At 41.0% G+C, this 20015-nt stretch overlaps 1 protein-coding gene across 1 annotated transcript in view; it reads left to right on the top strand.

Moving 5' to 3' along the window:
• Window positions 1–20015, top strand: part of cntln (centlein, centrosomal protein) — a 122934-nt gene that overhangs the window by 18410 nt on the left and 84509 nt on the right. The window contains exons 8-10 of the mRNA XM_061680679.1: window positions 1172–1411; window positions 11917–12018; window positions 15373–15477. Coding sequence (XP_061536663.1) covers window positions 1172–1411; window positions 11917–12018; window positions 15373–15477 — 447 coding nt within the window. The remainder of the gene's footprint in view (window positions 1–1171; window positions 1412–11916; window positions 12019–15372; window positions 15478–20015) is intronic.

Genomic DNA, 20015 nt, shown 5'->3' with positions numbered 1-20015 from the left:
CAATGTTGTGTTTGACTGCCAACTGGTCCTGGGTGTCCTTGTGTCCTGCAACCCTGAATAGGGTAAGCAGCACAGGAAATGAATGGCTATTAAAGCCCTTCACACTTCTAACTTTTTTTCCTACTTGTCCACCTTATTGATGTAGTATCAGTTCCTCCCCAACCTAAAATTTTTTTATTTCTAAGGTCGAACAAAGTCTGTTCTGTGACCCTGTTTTTTCAGATTTTTTTCCCATGGTAAACATTGGAAATCAATTTCAATTCAATTTCAATGGCGTTGCAACTGTAAAAAAAAAATAAGTACCAACCACTTTTATGTTCATTAAAACAATTGTTTTAAGTGGATTTGTGCATCTGGCGCCTGGAGCGGTCACATCGCCAAACCCAAATATCTCCTGCCCCCATGTTATTGGAATTATACCACAGAGCTAAACTCTTTCAAGAGATGTATAGTATTATGCAATTTTTTTCCACAATGTTAAAGAAAAGCCAGGTGTCTTAATAACATGTCTGTGATGTGCTTTCATCAAAATTTCCAACCCACGATTCACACAGTTGTTCTCGTCTCTTTGCAATTGACCTCTTTTGAGGGGACTGTTTAATGCAATTGAACCACGGCTCAACTCGGCCTGCCAACAGTATGGCCAATGCCAAGTATGGCTTTCGTTACCTTGATGACGACGGGCAGAGCTAAGGTGTTGCTACAAGGCAGGTGGCTCTGAAGAGAAAAGTGTAAAGACGTAGTAAAACTGCATTTGTTTTTTTCGCTAGTGGAGGCAGCACTTCATCACTAATCGCTGAAATACCCTTGTCAGTTACTGTAGTGGATTTGGGTCTGTGGCCTAGCGGACACTGCCAAGCACAAATAACCCCTGATCCCACGTCAACGACTTATCCGAACATTCATGGAGTCAGCCATTTGTCAGACAATAATGCTGTTTGCTCAGCTGTGCTAACACTGCAGCTCAGCTCACCTTTCCGCTTTGGCAGGACAGATCTTCAGGTCTGATCTTCGCCCAGCCTTTCTGGCAAGTCATGGGTGAAGAAATTCCTCCATGTTACTTCACCTCAGACATTGGACCATTGTCTCCTTTCATGTCAGATTGACTTGACCTGTTCACACCCCCCCACTTCTTCCTTTTCCCATCCCGACCTCCCTTGTTATTTGACAGCTGTATAGCGAGTTGAGTCAGTGCTACCAGACCCTCATGTCAAGTGAGAACAAGCTGCGGCAGAGCCACCAGGAGCTGAGCAGCCAGCTGGCCCAGAAAGAGCAGCAGATAGTGCAACTGCAGGCCCAGCTGCAACAACAACAGCAGCAGCAACAGCAGGAGGAGCAACAGCAGCAGCAGCAGCAACAATCTCAGCAGACAGTAATTTGCATCTCAAGCAATAAACAAACCAACTTGAAGGTGAGTGAGCGTTGGTCTCTTGCCTTAGAGCAGTGATTTCCAACCACTGTGTCACAGCACCTTCCTATGCCGTAGTGGTTGAATGACTTCAGATTTTTTTTGTATTGAATTCTGCGGTGGTGATAGAAGAGTCGACTTCAACTAATAAATGAAGTCATTCCTATTATTTTTTTTTTCAGTTGTCAGTGCCACCGAACACAAACTGGCTCACTCACTCCCAGTGTTACCAACTCCTAAGTACGGAAAGTAGCTATTGGCTGACCTAAAGTAACTAGAAGTTCCTAGATGATGTCATAGCCTAATTTGCATAATATATTTTAATAGGCGCTGTAGGAGAGAGAAATAACACAGTTTAACCCCTAGTGGAATATGATCAAATTTCACTTGATTGTTCTGAAAATGGGGAGAAAAAAACTCTCCCTAATGTAAAATTGTAAAATTTGTGCCATGGCTCAAAGGTTGGGAACCACTGCCTTAGATGTCCTTTGACTGCAAACTGGTCACATAGGAGAGACCAGTTCCAGTTGAAGAGATCTGATGTGTAATTGGAGTTTATAGGTGTGGAAGATAATACCAGATTGTGTGTGTGCGTGAGGTTGCAGTGGAGTGTGATAGCTCGCTATCTTTGAACCGTCACGTTGGGGTGATAGAGGGCCTTGTAGTGATGAAAACAACAGCCAAATTAAGTCGCAATTGGTGCCTAATGAGGTTGACTTACATGCTTTTTTTTTTTTTTTTTTTTTTTTTTTTTTTTTTTTTTGACCACACTAAGCCAATATCAGGCTGTAGTCAAACAAACTCACTCAACTAGAACTGGACTTTGTAAAGATAACATATTTAATATTATCATATATATAATATTCATTTTCGTGCCTCTGCAGGCTGTGCTTGCTCTGTTTGACTTCCTCAGTAATAACCGACAGACTGTCGCACATACCGATCCAAATCTTAAGTGAGACGCAATCGACCTGAACCACTTGACCTTGTTAATTTAAGCAGCCACCATATGTATAAATGGATCGTTTAGGCAGTAATTAATTACAGTACTGTAGTGTTGTTCCCACAATTAATATGGTATTTAGAGATGCTGTTTGCGTATAGCTTGTATATACAGTGGAACCTTTAAATTTAATACCCCTGGGCGTCCGTGGATCAGTTGGTGGAGCGGGTCAACTAGTGACCGAAGGGTTGGCGGTTCGAATCCCGGCCCACAATGTACACTGCTGAAGTGTGCCTAGTCAAGATACTGAACGCTAAACTCCTCCCAGTGGGCCAGGCAGCAACTTGCATGGTGGAGTTAAAAGCGTTTTAGAAGTGCACTCCATTCACACTGATGTTCATACCTATGAGCAGTATATGCAACTTACCCCTTATCTATTTGCTCTTAATTGCTTTAATGTTTAAACCCTGGTATATAAAGATTTATTTACTGAACATGTGTAACTGTGTTGTGGGCTCTGGCTGTTTTGTTTCTTTAACTTTTGTACCTATTGCCATAAAAGTGAGCAGGTAAACAGATCTGCTTTCCCAAGGCAGAGCACTCAGTAGGGAGGGTGTTCTGTTTCCCACTGCAATTTCACTGACGGGTTGTGTGTTCGCGTACATGTGCGTGTGTGTGTGCGCGCACGTGTGAAAAGCATTGAATTAAAGGCGCGTGTGTATTTGAGCACGTAATCGCAAATTCTGTAACAAGTTCCGAAGACACACCTGTTAAATTCTAATGCTCGGGTTGTCGGGGCAGATGTGATTTTAAATTTAAATGTTTGGTTGGAAGTTACTGTCGGAGGTGATCAAAGTGCTGATCGCAACAGGAGCACAAGGCGGGGGAGACGCAGTGCTCATTTGAAAACAGGCCAGGGTGGCGGCTTTGAACACTCCACACATCCCACGGTGTAATTTTTTTTTCTTCTCATTATTATCGTGTGGCTAGGGTTAGGGAATACAAGAGTAGAAAAACATCCATTGTGAGTTACATGTCCATGCTTACTTATGTTTATGCCAAGGTAATGACTAGTGAGGTAGACCATGATGAACATCTGTCTTTATGCACTCTTTTGTATGAGGGGCTGAGGAACCATGGCGATCACTGGCCTGTACAAGCTCATGATAGTACTACCTGCATATCATAACACAGTTAGTTATAGAATGTAACCTTGACTACCTCAGAAGTATAACAATGTGAAGTTCAACCAGAATTTTCTGGGAAAATGTCTTAGAAGTCCAACAAAACATCAAGTGTGAGGTCAGCAAATCTCACGAGACCTAAGCTCAGTGAGCATCTGAAGCATAAACTCCAAAGGTGTGTTTTCTTTTTCTATGGCTTTTTATGTGATGCCACAGCAAAAAGGGGAAAAAAAGTGAGATAGAAAATACAACCCCAATTCCAATGAAGTTGGGATGTTGTATTAAACATAAATAAAAACAGTTTGGAAATTAAATTTTTGGAAAATTGTGGACGTCGTGTCCTCCGGGCCAAAGAGGAAAAGAACCATCCGGACTGTTATGGACGCAAAGTTCAAAAGCCAGCATCTGTGATGGTATGGGGCTGTGTTAGTGCCAGTGGCATGGTTAACTTACACATCTGTGAAGACACCATTAATGGTGAAAGGTACATACAGGTTTTGGAGAAACATATGCTGCTATCCAAGCAACGTCTTTTTCATGGACACCCCTGCTTATTTCGGTAAGACAATGCCAAACCACATTCTGCACGTGTTACAACAGCGTGGCTTCGTAGTAAAAGAGTGCGGGTACTAGACAGGCCTGCCTGCAGTCCAGACCTGTCTCCCATTGAAAATGTGTGGCACATTATAAAGCGTAAAATACGACAACGGAGACCCCGGACTTAACACAGTGGTAAACATGACCCTGTCCCAGCTTTTTTGGAACGTGTTGCAGCCATAAAATTCCAAGTTAATGATTATTTGCTAAAACAATAAAGTTTATCAGTTTGAACATTAAATATCTTGTCTTTGTAGTGTATTCAATTAAATGTAGGTTGAACATGATTTGCAAATCATTGTATTCTGTTTTTATTTATGTTTAACACAACGTCCCAATTGGAATTGGGCTTGTAATAGAGAATAGAAAATAATCTTTCTTCAGTAACATCAGAAATTCAATAAATATAAAAATTCTTTCAGGCGTCTTCAAAACATTTTCATACAAATATCTATTGTAATGCTGAATTTACTACCGCATTGGTGTAGGTCAGTAGACTACAGTACGTTCTGACGTACAAATTCGGGTTCCATCGGTGCCAGCCATAAAAACGGAACACCATTGTAAACAGAACCATCTGTAAGTAAATATACAGGGAAGTTTAAAAATACACACATTAAGTACTGTTCTCATACTGCCTGCTGACAGACACACACTTGAAGCAATACCTATAAATGGCGTATTAAAAGGTTGAGTAGTTGTACTCTGTTAGTTTTATTTAGTTTCACTGGTGAACTTATCTTTAAACATTATACACAGTTAGGAATGTTTGCCAGTACAGTTCATGAAGTTTTTATGATGGCATGGAATTTATTTTACATTATTTTCTTTAAAATTTCTTGGGTTTCAACCAGGCAGTTGTGTAAATTGCTGCTTCGAGAATCATACAGCATCACGTTTACAATTGTAGTTTTGTGCCTGCCTGTCAGTCAGTGCTGCGCAGTGATTAAAGAGCAACATTACAGTGTAATCCGCAGCAGACCTCAGGCTTTCTGGAATCTTCACCAGAGTAGATGAGTGATCATGTGCAGTCATTTAAACACTGTACGCTCTCCCATCAAGCACAGAAGAGAGGCCATTTTGTTTGCTTTCGAAAAGTTGTATTTGCTGCTTTGTCTTTTACTGACTCTAGTGGCTTGCATTTAAATGTAATTGTTATTGAACTTTTTGGTGCTGTACTAGCTGGAGATGATGCTCCATTGAGCCAAAGGTTGATCGCTGGCAGCCGCGGGGATGAATAAGCATTGTCCAGTCGTTGGAGTTTATTTCATATTTGTGGGTATTTTTTTAAGAATGTTGAAATGTTGCCTAAAATATTGTGTGTACCGCTAATAACGGTTGTGGTGGCAATTTTAACGTGGGAGAGAATACAATTTTCCTATTGGATGGCGCTTCTTTTAAAGACTTTAGAACACAGAGTACAACCAATTTCTGCATTCGGAAACACGGGTCAGAGCACTAGGAATATATATATATAACTGTAATTAAATAATTATTTAATTAAGATATTGCACATAAAAGTTAAATAAAAAATGGTACCTAAATGTTGTAAAACATCTATGAGATTCATCCATCCATCCATTTCCTACCGCTTATCCGAGGTGGGGTCGCGCGGGCAGTAGCTTTAGCAGGGACGCCCAGACTTCCCTCTCCCCAGCCACTTCATCCAGCTCTTCCGGGGGGATCCCGAGGCGTTCCCAGGCCAGCCGAAGGATGTAGTCTCTCCAGCGATGTAGTCGTCTCCACCGGGAGGTGCCCGGAACACCTCACCAGGGAGTCATCCAAATCGATGCCCCAGCCACCTCATCTGGCTCCTCTCGATGTGGAGAAGCAGCGGCTCTACTCTGAGATCCTCCCGGATGACCGAGCTTCTCACCCTATCTCTAAGGGAGAGCCCGGACACCCTGTGGAGGAAACTCATTTCGGCCGCTTGTATCCCACAGCTCGTGACCATAGGTGAGGGTAGGAACGTAGATCGACCGGTAAATCGAGCGCTTCGTCTTTCTGTCATAGATATTTGGAGGATTTCAAATATCTATGACATTGCTTTTTTTTTAAATAAAAAACCTTTAACCTCACCATCAAAATGTCTATAAGAGCATGTTTAATTTAAATGTAATAGAGTCTGCCATGTACACACCATCTATTTTCCTCAGCTGCATCATTGTCACTGCAAAAAAACATACAATTTCTCACACTGGAACACTTCTGTATGATCTGTTTTATAACATAAATAACATTATCAACTTGAGTTGTCATCGGAGCAAAGCCACATCCACGGCCAGAGACGTTCTTAATGACATGGACGGTGCGCTTTTACCAGCTCAACTGCTCTCATTAGATGAGAAGCCTAGCCCGTTCGCACAGCCCACCTCATTAATGAAGCACAGACATGTGCCGCTTGGCTACATGGCGCTTGTTTAAGCACATATGCGCTGGGGTCAAACAGACTGCGTGGGAGGACTCAGGGCTATGTGTACACTCACACGCACACACACACACAAACTCAAATATATACACTGCTTACCTTCTACTCACTGTCCTTCTCTAAAGTCCCTCTCCACACCACTTATCACACACACTCATACATATATGCACACACTTATTCTTTGAAGAAGCATCCCTTGCATACCAAGTATACCTCTTGGCCTGGTGGGGGGGCCTTTACCTCACAGCCCCCTGCCTCTAAAGCAGCGTTCCCCCCAACGTTTTATTTTTTTATTTTTTTTTTTTTTATTTATTTATTTATTTTTTTTTTGGCTCGGTCCAGTTACATACACAGCTTGTTGGCGTCAAGTGCCACACATTAAAACATAGAAATCATAGCTAAAAAAAAAAAAAATATTTTTTAAAAATATAAAAATCAAACCCCATATCAAAGAAGTCCATCCATCCATTTTCCAGAGTCGCAGGCGTGCTGGAGCCTATCCCAGCTATCTTCGGGCGAGAGGCGGGGTACACCCTGAACTGGTCGCCAGCCAATCGCAGGGCACATATAAATAAACAACCATTCACGCACACATTCATTTATTCCAAACCTATGGACAATTTAAAGTCTTCAATTAATCTTAAAAGCATTAGAATTTTGAGAAGTCGGAATACCCAGGGGGGGGGGGAGCGGGTGAATCGAACTTGCTTACTTGAAGCAGATGTGGTAACCACTATTCACTGTGCGGCCACCTACTGAATATGTAAATCCATCCTTCCATTTTCTATAGTGCATCCTCATTAGGGTCACGGGAGCTGGAGTCTATCCCAGCTGACTTTGGCATGAGAGGCAGGGTACACCCTGGACTGGTCGTTGATCTATCGCAGGGCACATACAGGAATAGACAATGATTAACACTCACATTGATGCCTATGGAAAATTGGTTATCTTCACTGAACCTGACAGGCATGTTTTTGTAATGTGGGAAGACTTGCTGGACTACCCGAAAAAACAAAACCACACAAACCGAGGTGCTACATGCAAACGCTACACAGAGGGCCTGGGCCAAGATTTGAGCCCAGAGCCTCTCAAATGTGACATAGACGTGATATCTACTCTGCTGTCCACTGTATGTAAAGTAAATAAGAAAACGTTTTCCTCTGTCGGTGCAGCCTGGTACAAAATGATCCTCGGCTTCGTAATGGAGACCCCTGTTCTTTAGCCTAGCCAATCACATCTTAAAATATCGTCCCTAAGCAGATGATGGAGCGCATATTAGTGAATGCAAGTATCTTTGTGTTTGTGTGTGGCAGCAACCTCCTCCCGACTGTAGCCACCATGTAATTAACAGTGATCAGATTTGTTTTGTGGCATAAATGGCACACGGGTAGAACATTAGGCCTGGCAACTCTCATTCTGCATTCAGCTCAAGGGCTCGGCAGCAGACGGGTCACGGGCTTCGGGGAGAGCAATTGCAAGCCTCCCTCCATATGGTCGAGCCTCGCCAGCAAGGCCCGCGAGTCCCAGACAAGTTCCCCCAAGAACCTAATCGTGTTCGGTAATTACCAACACAGGCTTCCCCCCCCCCACCTTCTTCTCTCTCTTATTCAACCCCCTCCACCCCATTCCTCAGCCTCCCACTTATGTTTGCTGTCTTGTTCTCACATGCATGCTCTTTTCTCCTTCACGCTCACTCCAAATCTATTGTTTTTAACTAATGACATAATTATTATGTTCCCTTTACATCGAAGCTCTTTGTTTTATCTTAAACTACAAAATGAATATGGGGAATAATATATATTTTTAAATATATTAGAATGTCTTCATTGTTTCTGTTGTACACTTAACTGTGCAAGGAAATTAGATTCAACGCCCTATTAGATGCATAGCATAATTATACAAAAATTAAAAGTACAAAAAGCAATGAATGGGCCCTCGTACCCCTATTTACGTGGTGAATTCCTGAAATTATCAAACTTTCATGCCATGCTCCGCTTACATTAGTCTTCAGACGAGAGGCGGGGTACACCCTGAACCGGTCGCCAGCCAATCGCAGGGCACATAGAAACAAACTATCATTCGCGGTCACATTCATACCTACGGGCAATTTAGAGTTTCCAATTAACCTACCATGCATGTTTTGGGATGTGGGAGGAAACCAGAGTGCCCGGAGAAACCCACCCAGTCACAGGGAGAACATGCAGACTCCACACAGGCGGGGCCGGGATTTGAACCCCGGTCCCCAGAACTGTGAGGCAGATGTTCTAACCAGTTGGTCACTGTGCCGGCCCGATTCGGATTTATTTGGGAGAATTCAATAGTTTATAGGAGTTTGTTGAGCCTCGGAATTTGCCCGAAATGGCTTCTTCGAACCCAATTGTTGAATTGTATGCTAATGTCAACCGAATTTCATGTCGATCAGTGAAACTGGTTACAGGAAATAATTTTTTTCCCAGACTTTCTAGGAAAATAATTTATGAATTTCTGTGCATGCTGAGGTCCTCCAAAAGACAATTATTTTTCTCGAAAGAATAATAACAAACACAACTCATAAAGTCAAAAAAATTTAAATCTATGTATAGTTTCTACCAAAAGTATGCACGGATAAAAATGGAAACAATATAGATTGGAACCTCTCAAATTGAGCACAATCTGTATGGTCCAAGTTCAAATTTTATAACAATTTATTCCCATAGAAAAAAAAAAGGGAATTTATTTGGTCCAAATGCAGGCTGTTGCCATCATAAAGCCTTTTTTCATCCTTATTGTGTTAAGTAATATTTAGGGAAGTCCCGATGCAACTTTTTCACTTCCAATTCAATACCCATATTGCAGCCTTGAATTTTGGCAGATACCGGTCCAATCTGATTCCAGCAATAATCATACATAATTTACTTATTTTGTAGTATGGAATGTAAGAAAAGGCTTGATCAAGTGATATTACTCAAACAGAGAGCAATATTCAGCAACAGTAGGTATGAGGAAAAACTGACCCATTTAATCTTAACCGTCCATCCATCCATCTTCTATACCGCTTTATCCTCACTAGGGTCCAATCGTTACATAAAGTAACTGCTGTGCACGTCTTGACCTCTGAGGGGCAGTGTGGTGCACGCAATGACATACATAAGCAGTATCAAAGAAAGAAGTCACGTTTGAATATTGACACCCCTAGTAATAAATAAAATAGGCTTTACACGATCAGGATTTTGGAGGCCGATCAGCGAGTTTAAAAAAAAAAACGAACACCGATCAACGATCCGATCACAAGATGGAGCAATGTGTCTATTTAAATGACCAGTTCATTTACTGTATATACTTGTGTACTTAATTGCTCCAAAAATAATTATATTTACAATAAATAATGTATCTTTGTTCATCTATTTATGCCAGTGAGGCATAGTGACAGACAGAACAAATGAATGGTCTTCTATTAGATGGCAGGAAGTACATACAATAATTAATGTATCCACTTTTTGTGACATTTTTGTTTGTTGGGAGTGCCGTGAGATTTTTCAATTGTAAAATATGTTCCTTGGCTCCATAAAGGTTGGAAATCACTGCTCTAGTCAAATCGTGTATTCTAATCAGTCAGGTCAAAGCAACATTACAACGTGACAGAAATAATGGGCGCTAACTTACTGTAATTACATAATTTTATTGTAATTAAAATACTTCACCCACACCGAAACTTTACAGCATGATTCGACAGAACGGCGGCATGTTTACGTTCAACCGTTAGCACTAGCACTAGCTTGCTAGGCTACATAACGTTTTTGTTGCCTGCTTGCGAGCCGTATCGTATTAAAAGTACATGAACATACCAATGACATCATTGATCGGATCGGCGAATTATGACATTAAAGCCGATCAGCATAAAATGGTAATTATCGGCCAATACCGATCAGGCCGATAAAATTGGTGTAAAGTCTAATATAAAATATAAAACTGAAAGTCAATAAAACTGTTCATTCTTTGAAAATGCCTAACAGACAAGTAATGAGAGGGAAGGTTTTTGCAGACACAAACTGCCTAGTGGCATTTAATAGGCATTGCGCTGTAAAAAATACCCTCCAAATTGCTTAGTATGGCCACTGCTCCAAAAAAAAAAAAAAGCCTGTCCGCCCTTCTTGACTGTGAAAGTCATAAGTAATTGTAGCAGGTACACCAGTATGTCCAGCGTCCATTACATTAGGCCCCAGATAATTTGGCCAAGCCCAATTTTGACAGGGCAATTTAATAAAATATGAACAAACTCTTCCTTACTAATAATTTATCATCGACCTCGTCAGCTCGTTTGTTTAAAGTTGATTACTCCAGCAGTTAATACGGTCGTGCCCAGATGCCAGATTTCTGATAAAGCTATCACAACCTCGTTGGAGGGGAGGAAAAAGGTGATGACACCGTTTTCTGTTCAAGAGTAAGACACAATCGCAAAGGTCTCTCTTAGTCAGGAGCTGGTGGTGTCGACAGCAGCTGGTGTGGATGTCTCCCCCCATTTTACGCCTTTGTGTCAGGTTTTAGCGAAGGTGTAAATGTCGGCAAATGTCAAGTTTAAAGAGCCAGTGTCTACAAATCTCACTTTTTTGGTACTTTTTTTGTTCTTAAAGTTACAGTTAGTAGCTAATCTGGCACAAACAGGTTAAAAGTTCACATTTTTCAACTTAAAATCAATGTCAGAATGTTTTAATGGGGGGAACTAGGAAAGGCTTTAGTACACAGGTGTCAAACATAAGGGCCGGGGCCACATCTGGCCTGGTCATTTTACGTGGCCCGCAAAGCAAATTGTGTTTCAACCTATATGATTCTTGCTAAAATATGTGCCTCAAGTTTAAATTGTCATGTAATAAATAATAATGTTGAAATATTGTAAGCATTGCTTGTTACCAAACCTCTTTTTACAGTAATTTGAACAATACTTGAACTAACTATTATGCTTGACTTCCAATTTCAAAACTAGTTTTTAATTAAACAAAAAGCTTATGGCCATTTCTAACACAAGCTTTAGTGACAAAAGGCGCTGCCCCTTAAAGAGCACAGTGGCTTTCTTGCTTCCTTTAGTCGCCTCTCAAATACAATTTGCAAGATTTTGAGAATACAGGTTTCAGTGTCCTGCAGTACTTGAGTGACCAACCTCCCCAAAAGGAGTTGGCCCTAACCTTTGGAAAGGCCCAAACTCCCTAAAATGCTGCCTCTTGGATAAAATATGTACAATTTTGAGAAGACAGGTTTAAAACAGACTTTCGCTCTGGACAAGCAGAAAGGAAAAGAGAAGAAGAAGCTTTTCTCGTTACTGTTCAATGGCAGGCCACATACTTTCTCATTCGCACACTCCTACTTCTTACTTTCCTTACAGGCACCAGTGTCTGAGCGGGCAGTTGCTGAATCTCACAGGCTTCATCGTGAGCATTCAGAGGACAAGGCCCTTCACTACATCACTCCTGTCAGGAGACAGCAGGTGGGTCAGCGTCTACACAGTTTACGCTTTTAGCCAGCTAGAACGGCGCGTGTGCAAGGAGGTTACGTGCCCACACTTTGTGGAAATTACCAGGCTCGCATCAGATCAAAGCCACAGAAGCGACACGAAGGCAGTGGTGTGTTGAGAGTCATGTGATTCATTAGACCCTTCCTCTGCCAACCTTTTTGTCCTGAACACACACATACACATGCACACCTCCTGTGATCAGGCCTGGCGTGTGCTGCTGGTTTCACGCATGCCTTGGGCCCAGGCACTGGCTGATTTACCGCTTCAGCGGGACATTATGAACACCAAGACAAGCTTTTGATCTTCTCGCTATTCATACTCTTTAAGTTTGGCAGGTTTCTAGATGGCCTCACACGCACAACTAAAGCTGGCCTGAAGAGACGTTGTTTGATTTCTACCACTGTCCTCATTAAAGCTTCAGCGGGAGGGCCTCTGTTCGTCTTCTTTTACACATGTAATGCAATTATTTTGCACAAAATACTTTAATAGTATTGATGTCATCCAATGTGCTTTCCTGGTTGCGAACTTGTTTGTCTGCCTCTGGACACGCGCGCACATTATAGAACATTGTTGTTTACACGTAATTATCTTTAAGTTGCTGATTTACAGCCTGTCTGCTTTCACATTACTGGGACCACAATCAAAAGTTGTATTTCTAAACTGAATAGCATGGATGTGATAATAATCTATGATAGTAAATCAATATACACACCATATGATTTCTAATGCTTTGTTACTCCACATATTGATGTAAAAGTGCTTTCGTAGATCATACATGTGCCTTGTTGTTATACAGACATAACAGCTTGTCCAGTGCCTATCAAACTAAAAGGTGCAGTGATAAAACAGCAACAAAAAAAACGCCCGAATGGTTGCACAATTTGGAATTCAGGAAATCTTCAGGAAAATTGAGGTTGGACCATCCTTATACACTTGTTTTGGTTTTTCTTTATTTTTCTTTTTTTTGTGGCCCAGCAAAGAAGGAAAGAGCATAAGTTACAAGTATGCACACAGATTCAAAGCAGTAGCAAAATACCTGTACCAAAATACCACACCAACTCATGTCTCAAATGCACCGCATTACAGCATAGCCATTTTTTGCTTTGTTTTTATATTAATGTGAGTATATTTTATTTTCACTTGTATGAATGTTATATTGTTACTATTGTTTTTGATGAGTTTTATATGCTGATGAGAGTTTGACCCAGGAGTAGTTTAACTGTATTTTTGTATGTAAACTTCATGCAACCATGAGAAATACCTCAGAAGACAGTATGATATGATGTTAAATTTGTAACAAAAAAGTTGCGGTTTGAGGTAGTAAATCATCGGTTTTCGTCACAGAGCACTTGGCTTGAACATATTGAAACTGTGTATGTTTTTCGACAGGAGTGTTTGTATGCTCGTGCACAACATTTTTGTTCTTCGTGCAACTCGAACAAAGTTGTGCTTTGAGTGCTGCAGACACGAGACATCCTGCTGAAATCATAAAGAAGCCCATTGATAACCGGTGACCTCTGTCTCTGAGAGATGTGGAGGAAAGGTCAAGGGAGGCGAGAAGATGTCTATTAAATGTTTCTTCTTGGATCACCCACAACAGCCAATCTTTATACACACTCAGGATATAGGCTGTTTTTAAATGGTGTTTTCACAACTTGCACTCCTCAGCATCCTCTCTGTGTGTCTGTTGTACTTCCATGTTTGCCGAGACATTAGCAGGTGCAACGCGCCGGTCAGGTCGTGGCCGCCAACTAGCTGCACAACTGATGTAGACCATGGCGGCATCTCTGCTTTTTATCATCATCATTTTCTCACCGGAATGCTCTGGCCCTTCTGTGCCAAAGAAATCTGGACAAAATGGAAAATCCCATCTTCAGAAAATCCCCATTTTGTAGTTTACATGATATCTTACCCTATATGGTATACAGTACGTAGCATGAACTTTTAAATATTGTATGTCACTTTGTAAAGTAGTATAATACTACTGCAATATATTATGATGACTATACAGAAATGCAGCAATCGCCTGCTCAGACAGGTGAATTCTGAACAATCGATTAATCACTTTTAATCCTGTGTTACTTGTGCTGGCCCTTACCTTGAACATTTTATCACTCTGAAAACTGTTAGTTTAACTATCAGTGCTTATTATCCTCCTAAAATGCACCGTGGTACCATACATTAAGAATTTCTTTCATTTGAACTTCATCATTGGCATTTTTCGGTTGCGCTGGGATTCCCCTTCTGGCCATTTGGTTTCACCCCGTGACGTACGTGCGGGGTCGGGCCAAGAATATGCAGATCAATCTGCTAATTAGTTGTGCGCAGCCATCAAGGCCGAGTTAAAGCACACATGGTTCGCACCCGAGCAGACGCCTTGACGGAATGAAGCGCACCAGGTCACTGGAGTCGACCGTCGCACATTCCCACACACATACGCCTCCAGAGTGGGTTTGAATGCGCAACTCAAGATGAACAACCGCAGCGTTTGGTTCAGAAACAGCCATCAGAACTCGAATTAATGATCAACACTCTTCGTCTTTGCACTTTACACCCACTCCAGCTCAAGGACTGCTGTGTGTTTATGCGCCCTGCATTTTTTTGCCCGCCATCTGGTCAAGCCTCCTGGGCTCCACAGGGTGCCTCCCATCGTCTCCTACTCATATTCCAGTAGCATATTGTTCCCACTGCTTTTTTTTTTTTTTTTTTTTTTCCCTCATCCTACAGCACTTTTTAATTTATTTATTTATTTTTATGTTAGAGGGGAGCCTGGCGAACAAACTCCCCCCCCCCCCCCCCCCACACACACACACACGCACACAACTCACCCCGCTCCCCGCTAATCGGTTGTCCTATCAAGTGTAACCTGGAGGCCCCTAGTAGAGCAATTAGAGCGACCTCCCTGCCCACCTCTTGTAATGAAGCCCAGCACATTCTGGAATCTATAGCCCCTTTAGTCTCCCCTAATGGGACATCATTATTGTCAAAGAAACAATGTAAATGGAAATGAACATACTCATTAGCCAGTCGCAGAGAACCTTTGCCGTTCTTTCACATACGCACACATGCTGAACTTTCTCCCTTCAGTTTATGCAGCCTGCTGCCCCAGCATGCTTTTATTCCTCTGGTAGCCTGTTTGTTTTTGTGAACATCTGTTTGTACCAGTCAGGAATGCATGTTTTTTTTGTCAAGGTGAGGATTGAGCGGGATTATTCATTCTTTTTTTCTGTTGGCATTCACTCAGCATCTACAGTACAGATGTTAATTGTGGCACTATTACATGATTATGCTCTCAACCTAGTGCCTCGCTCCGCTTACGTCTCCTAGGACTCACCTGTGCAGCGATCCCGATCTCTGTCCCCAGCTGGCAGTGTGGGAAGAAGAGGAGCACAACAAAGAATTCAAGACCTTGAGGACATGCTCCAATCGAAGGTAAACTAGCTAATGTTGATGAAAATGCACAACTCTGCAGGTTGTGCACGGTGGGAGATCTAAATATGATGCCTGACAGGTTGTTCAATTTGGAAACAAATACAATTTTCATTTATAAAAAAATAAATAAAAATCAACTCCCACCTGCAACTATCGCTGTTCACTTCGCTAAATGCGATACTGCCGCCATGTATCAACAATGTGTTTTATGTATTTTTTAATTTCTAGTACAGCGGATAACTTTTAAGAGTTGTATGACTTATTAAGAATGTGTAAACATTACTAAAAACAGTGCCTGTGCAGTTGATAAAGGATTTGTGATGGCTGCAGTTTGAAATTTGATATTTGGAAGTCAACCAGCATCCAGGACACACTAGCATTTTGGCACCTACCAAGAAAGAGGTGTCAGGAGCTATTGTCAGTAAGTAACTTTGACTTTTATAAAGTTCATTGGCATATAGCGGATTCAAGACCTCAAACTGGAGCATTTTGACTATGTGGCCGGTGGCTCACTTACTTTACGTTTGATTACAGCTATCAGCTGCACAAGGTGGGAATCTCTGCAGCTCAGTAACTGTCACCGTCTCAAAAGGTTCAATTGCGATTCCTCCGTGACCTTCTCTCACAAAAGTGTTATCGACACAGCGTTTGTGTCGGCAGTGAAGCAGCGGGAGAGAACGACTACCTTGTCGGAAGTGAAAACAGTCTATGCATCCTCGTACAAATCAGATTTATTGGTCGTTTCACCCCAATTTTTTTCGATGCACTCTTCTTCATCCCCACTTCGTACTTTCTCTTTGAGTTAAAATTTAACTTTGCACTTGTTTTAATAGGGCAACTTTGAATCCTTAATAGTTTTTCAGCAGTCTTGCTGTTTTTTGACAATTTTGTTCCCCCTTCAAGGCAGAATTTCTTTTGGTGAGTGAAAGTAGGCTTTAAAACCCAAGTTAAGGGTTCCAAAGCAATTATCTATATTCTATACACTGGAACAATTTCCTTGAAGTTGTAAAATTTGTAATTCAGCCAAATTTTTCCTTAAAAAGTCAGAGCCTTAACATATTAACAATGAATGTATTTAGCTTTTTCTTTAGCTTTTGAGGCTTCGAGAGCGTAAGAGGCGACTAAGAATGTTCATCAGAATCAAGCAGTAAGACTCCAACCACACAAACATTTATCAAAAATGATGTTTTGTTACTTTATGATTGACTATGATGAACTTCTTTTTACAATTTGATATTGGGATGAATCATATTGGATGTATTTGTCATTAAAGTTATGACTAAAGAGTTTTCAAAACTACTATTAACTTCTTTGCAATGTTACTAAATATGGACATACTGTATGGAAAATTTACTTTTCCATTGCTTGTCTGCAAAAAGATTCTGGATTCTCTGCCAAAGTATCAAGGTGAAATTAAACAAATACACTTCTTCTTCCTCGTTCTGAACTTTGCCAAATTTCGGGTTAGGGTTAACCTAACCCGGCCGCTTGTTTTCGGGATCTTGTTCTTTCGGTCACGACCCACAGCTCGTGACCATAGGTGAGGATAGGAACGTAAATCGAGAGCTTCGCCTTTAGGCTTACCTCCTTCTTTACTACAACGGACCGATACAAAGTCCGCATCACTGCAGACGCTGCACCGATCTGCCTGTCGATCTCTCGTTCCATTCTTCCCTCACTCATGAACAAGAACCCAAGATACTTGTACTCCTCCGCTTGGAGCAGGATCACATCCCCCGACCTCGAGAGGACACGCCACCCTTTTCCGACTGCGGACCATGGTCTCAGATTTGGAGATGCTGATTCTCATCCCAGCCGCTTCACACTCGGCTGCGAACCGCTCCAGTGAGAGTTGGAGATCACAGCTTGATGAAGCCAACAGAACCACATCATCTGCAAAAAGCAGACATGCGATACTGAGGCCACAAAACCGGACCCCCTCTACGCCTCGGCCGCGCCTAGAAATTCTGTCCATAAAAGTTATGAACAGAATCGGTGACAAAGGGCAGCCATGGCGTAGTCCAAACCTCACCGGAAACGAGTCCGACTTACAACCGGCAATGTGGACCAAACCAGTCGTACAGGGACCGAACACCCCGTGTCAGGGGGTTCGCTACCCCATACTCCCACAGGACTCCCCGAGGGACACGGTCGAACACCTTCTCCAAGTCCACAAGTCTGCACTGGCGATTATTATTTTATTTTATTATTTTTGCTGTTTGCGGTCCGGTTCCTATACCCCCACGAATAGCGGGGATCCACTTTATTGGCATTTCAATTTATTTTACAGAGGAATAATAATTTGATTGTGTTCGACCTTTGAGGTTTCACTCTACATTGATCAATGCTTGACACATTTTTCTTAATAAAACACAAAAGGACAATTTCATATCCTGTAGATGGAACGTAATTTCAGCTGCTTTAGTTAACCAGATAAGACATACCCTGGAGAGGGCCTCCGCTTCACCTCTCTTTATCCTTTTCGTCTTTTGGGTTGACCGGCGAATGAGTGATTAAGCAGAGGTCATCTCCCTTTAGAACACAATCCCGGGAATGTATTAGGCATCATTTTCTTGTCAGATCTGAAGTGTCTTACTTAATATCACTCGCAGGCACCTAAGCGGACAGTGATGCTCGGCGTGGATTCAGACGACACGCATGACTGTCTTAGTTAATGGTGCCATTTACGTATCTGCCGCTTGAGGAACGTTTCGTGAAGGAATGCACAGTGGGGAAAAAACTGACAAGTCAAATGCGGGACTGACTGCATTTATTAATAGCTTGCATATTGACAGTGGTTACATGTATAGATTTTTTGTTTTGTTTTGTTTTTTTATTCAGTTTTGCCTAGATTAGGGGTCGTCAACTAAAAATTAATTCCGTCCAAATTTCTTCAAGCTCAGTTCTGAAGCATCATGCTGTACAGCATGTATAATAATTGACACCTAAATATTTATTTAGATAAAATAAATAAAAGAAAATTACAATTGTATAATTCAACATTTATTGTTCACTTGTTGACTTTCTTATTCAATTTGTGTTTACATTTAGTCTTGAACTACTGTAAATTGCCCAAAAAGGGAAAAACCATCGTTGAAGAAAAAAAAGAGCATTGAGGTGATGCATTATTTTGTAATAAACTACATTTACCGACACAATTAAGACCCGAACAATATTAACAATTTTTTTCCCAGTTGGAATAAAAAATAATTTGTTATTCCAATCTAAACAGATATCCTCAATTTTAATAAAAAATTACAAAATATTGTAAAAAATACTTTGAGACTAAATATTCAGGACTATTTTTGTTTTACTTTAAGTTAAAAAAAAAATGCCTGCATAAATTGGATCTAAACAATCTGAAGTGATAATAATTTAATGAAAAAATATAAAATGTTGCAAAAGTAATCTAAGCTATTATTAACGACTAAACAGCTTTAACCCAATTTTCTTTACTGTTGTCTTAATTTAAAGCACGTTATCTGTATACTGTGAACTCTGCTCACTGCTTGTCTGCCTCGCAACCACCCACTTTCTCAACTCACAAACCTTACTACCATAAATCTCTCCAAATTGGTGCTGGTTAAATTCTAAGTGTTTGTCATAATAATCCATTATAGTCGCTCTTGGTCCATATACAGTTGACGAGGAAGTCTGAACACCACTGCCTTCACAGGGGTGGTGCCTGGGCCTGTTGAAGCTGACTGTTTCAAAAACAAAGTGTATCACGGCGGCTCTAGATATGTGCTAAGTTTTAATTCTGAACTGCATCTAATTTCACATGGTGCTTCTGTTGAATAAATTAGAGAGGTTAAAATTACTGGGTGTGATCATTGATGGCAGGCACTTTCGTGGTTATCACAAATTGATAAAATTGTGTCTAGGATGAGTTGTAACATTTCAATGGTAAGGAGGGCTGCACATTAATTGTCATCAATGGATTGATATTGCACTGTTTAATTTTTGTTTTTTAATGTTTAATTTTATGTCATCTTGACTACTGCCCAACAACATGGTTGAGTGCTTCAAAACAAGACTTGCACAAACTCCAAATTACTCAGAACAGGGCAGCACAACTAGCACTACGCTGCGCGGGGAGAAGTGTTGAGTGGATGCACGGGGCTTTGTTATGGATGACAGTTGATCAATTTCTGACATGTCGTCTTGTGACATTTTTTTAAATGTTAATGATAGTGGAGAACCAAATAATTTAATGTTCAAGGTGAAACCCACAAATCGTGGCTATGGTACAAGACAAGCCTTGTGTGTTCACTTTTCTGCCTCCAACTAGAACGAATGCATTTGAGGATGGTAATGTATAGAGCAGTAACATTGAAATAAACTACAGACAAATGTGATCAGGATAGATAATAAATGGAAGAGAAAAAAAATAAACTACAGCAAGCCATCATTTTTCAAATGTATTTAGCTTGTTGAAGTAATGTATCAATGAATTGACATTGCTGTGGTCATTGTTTCAGTAAGTTTATTTATTTAATGGAAATGTAGTTTCTTTTCTGTATATTTTTTATTTATGT

This window comes from Phycodurus eques, chromosome 6 (assembly GCF_024500275.1).
Source record: "Phycodurus eques isolate BA_2022a chromosome 6, UOR_Pequ_1.1, whole genome shotgun sequence".
Classification (NCBI taxonomy): domain Eukaryota; kingdom Metazoa; phylum Chordata; class Actinopteri; order Syngnathiformes; family Syngnathidae; genus Phycodurus; species Phycodurus eques.
Note: the sequence above shows the minus strand (reverse complement) of the source record. Positions and strands in the feature narration are given on the sequence as shown.